Consider the following 634-nt stretch of genomic DNA (forward strand, 5'->3'; position numbering starts at 1 on the left):
GTGTGATACAGAGGTTAGTTTGGAAGCGCACAGCGCGATTCGAACTTACGTGTGCTGGTGGACGCAGAGCCGCTCAAACCTGCGGCGGATAATCCAAGTCCAGAGAATGTTGAATGGATAGATTGTTGTGACCGAGCCAACACGTTTCCAAGTAGCTTTGCGACCTCCAAACGCACTGCGTAATTAGATCCGTCCATACATCGGAAACACAAACTGACAGTAGCCTCCAACTCGTTGGCATGTATCGGAGCATAATGATTAGCCAGTTCGTTCATACACTGGAACAGGGAGCAGCAAGGAACAGAATAAGCATGAGAAGAAATCCAGAGTCTCCTCCGTCTACCAAGGGGTGGAAAGACATTTTCACCATTTCCCAAAATGCAGATGTGTATTGTAGCCTATCAGCCAGCTGGTCGGTCGGCAGTTTCATACGTCCGACTAGATCTTTAGATAGACAGTTTACGATGAGTATTGAAGCACTTCAGTTTTTGAATTAGACACAGCGTAATCGGATCCTGTGAGAAGTCCGAAATCTCAGTTACAAACCAGCTACGTACTGACCAATCGTGTTAGCACACTTAAAATGAAGGGCCATGCGCTTCGTCAAAGGAGAAAAACACCAAACAGGCTGACG

At 46.8% G+C, this 634-nt stretch overlaps 1 protein-coding gene across 1 annotated transcript; it reads right to left on the minus strand.

Annotated features, from left to right (window-relative positions):
• Positions 1 to 50: 50 nt before the first annotated feature.
• T265_16066 (hypothetical protein) lies at positions 51 to 278 on the minus strand (the record flags this gene model as incomplete). The annotated part of the gene is made up of 1 exon (XM_009179563.1): positions 51 to 278. A coding segment is annotated over one exon (225 nt), but the record flags the coding sequence as incomplete, so codon positions are not given.
• Between the last annotated feature and the right edge of the window lie 356 nt (positions 279 to 634).

The sequence above is a fragment of the Opisthorchis viverrini genome (genome assembly GCF_000715545.1).
Source record: "Opisthorchis viverrini unplaced genomic scaffold opera_v5_3967, whole genome shotgun sequence".
In the NCBI taxonomy this organism is placed as follows: Eukaryota; Metazoa; Platyhelminthes; class Trematoda; order Opisthorchiida; family Opisthorchiidae; genus Opisthorchis; species Opisthorchis viverrini.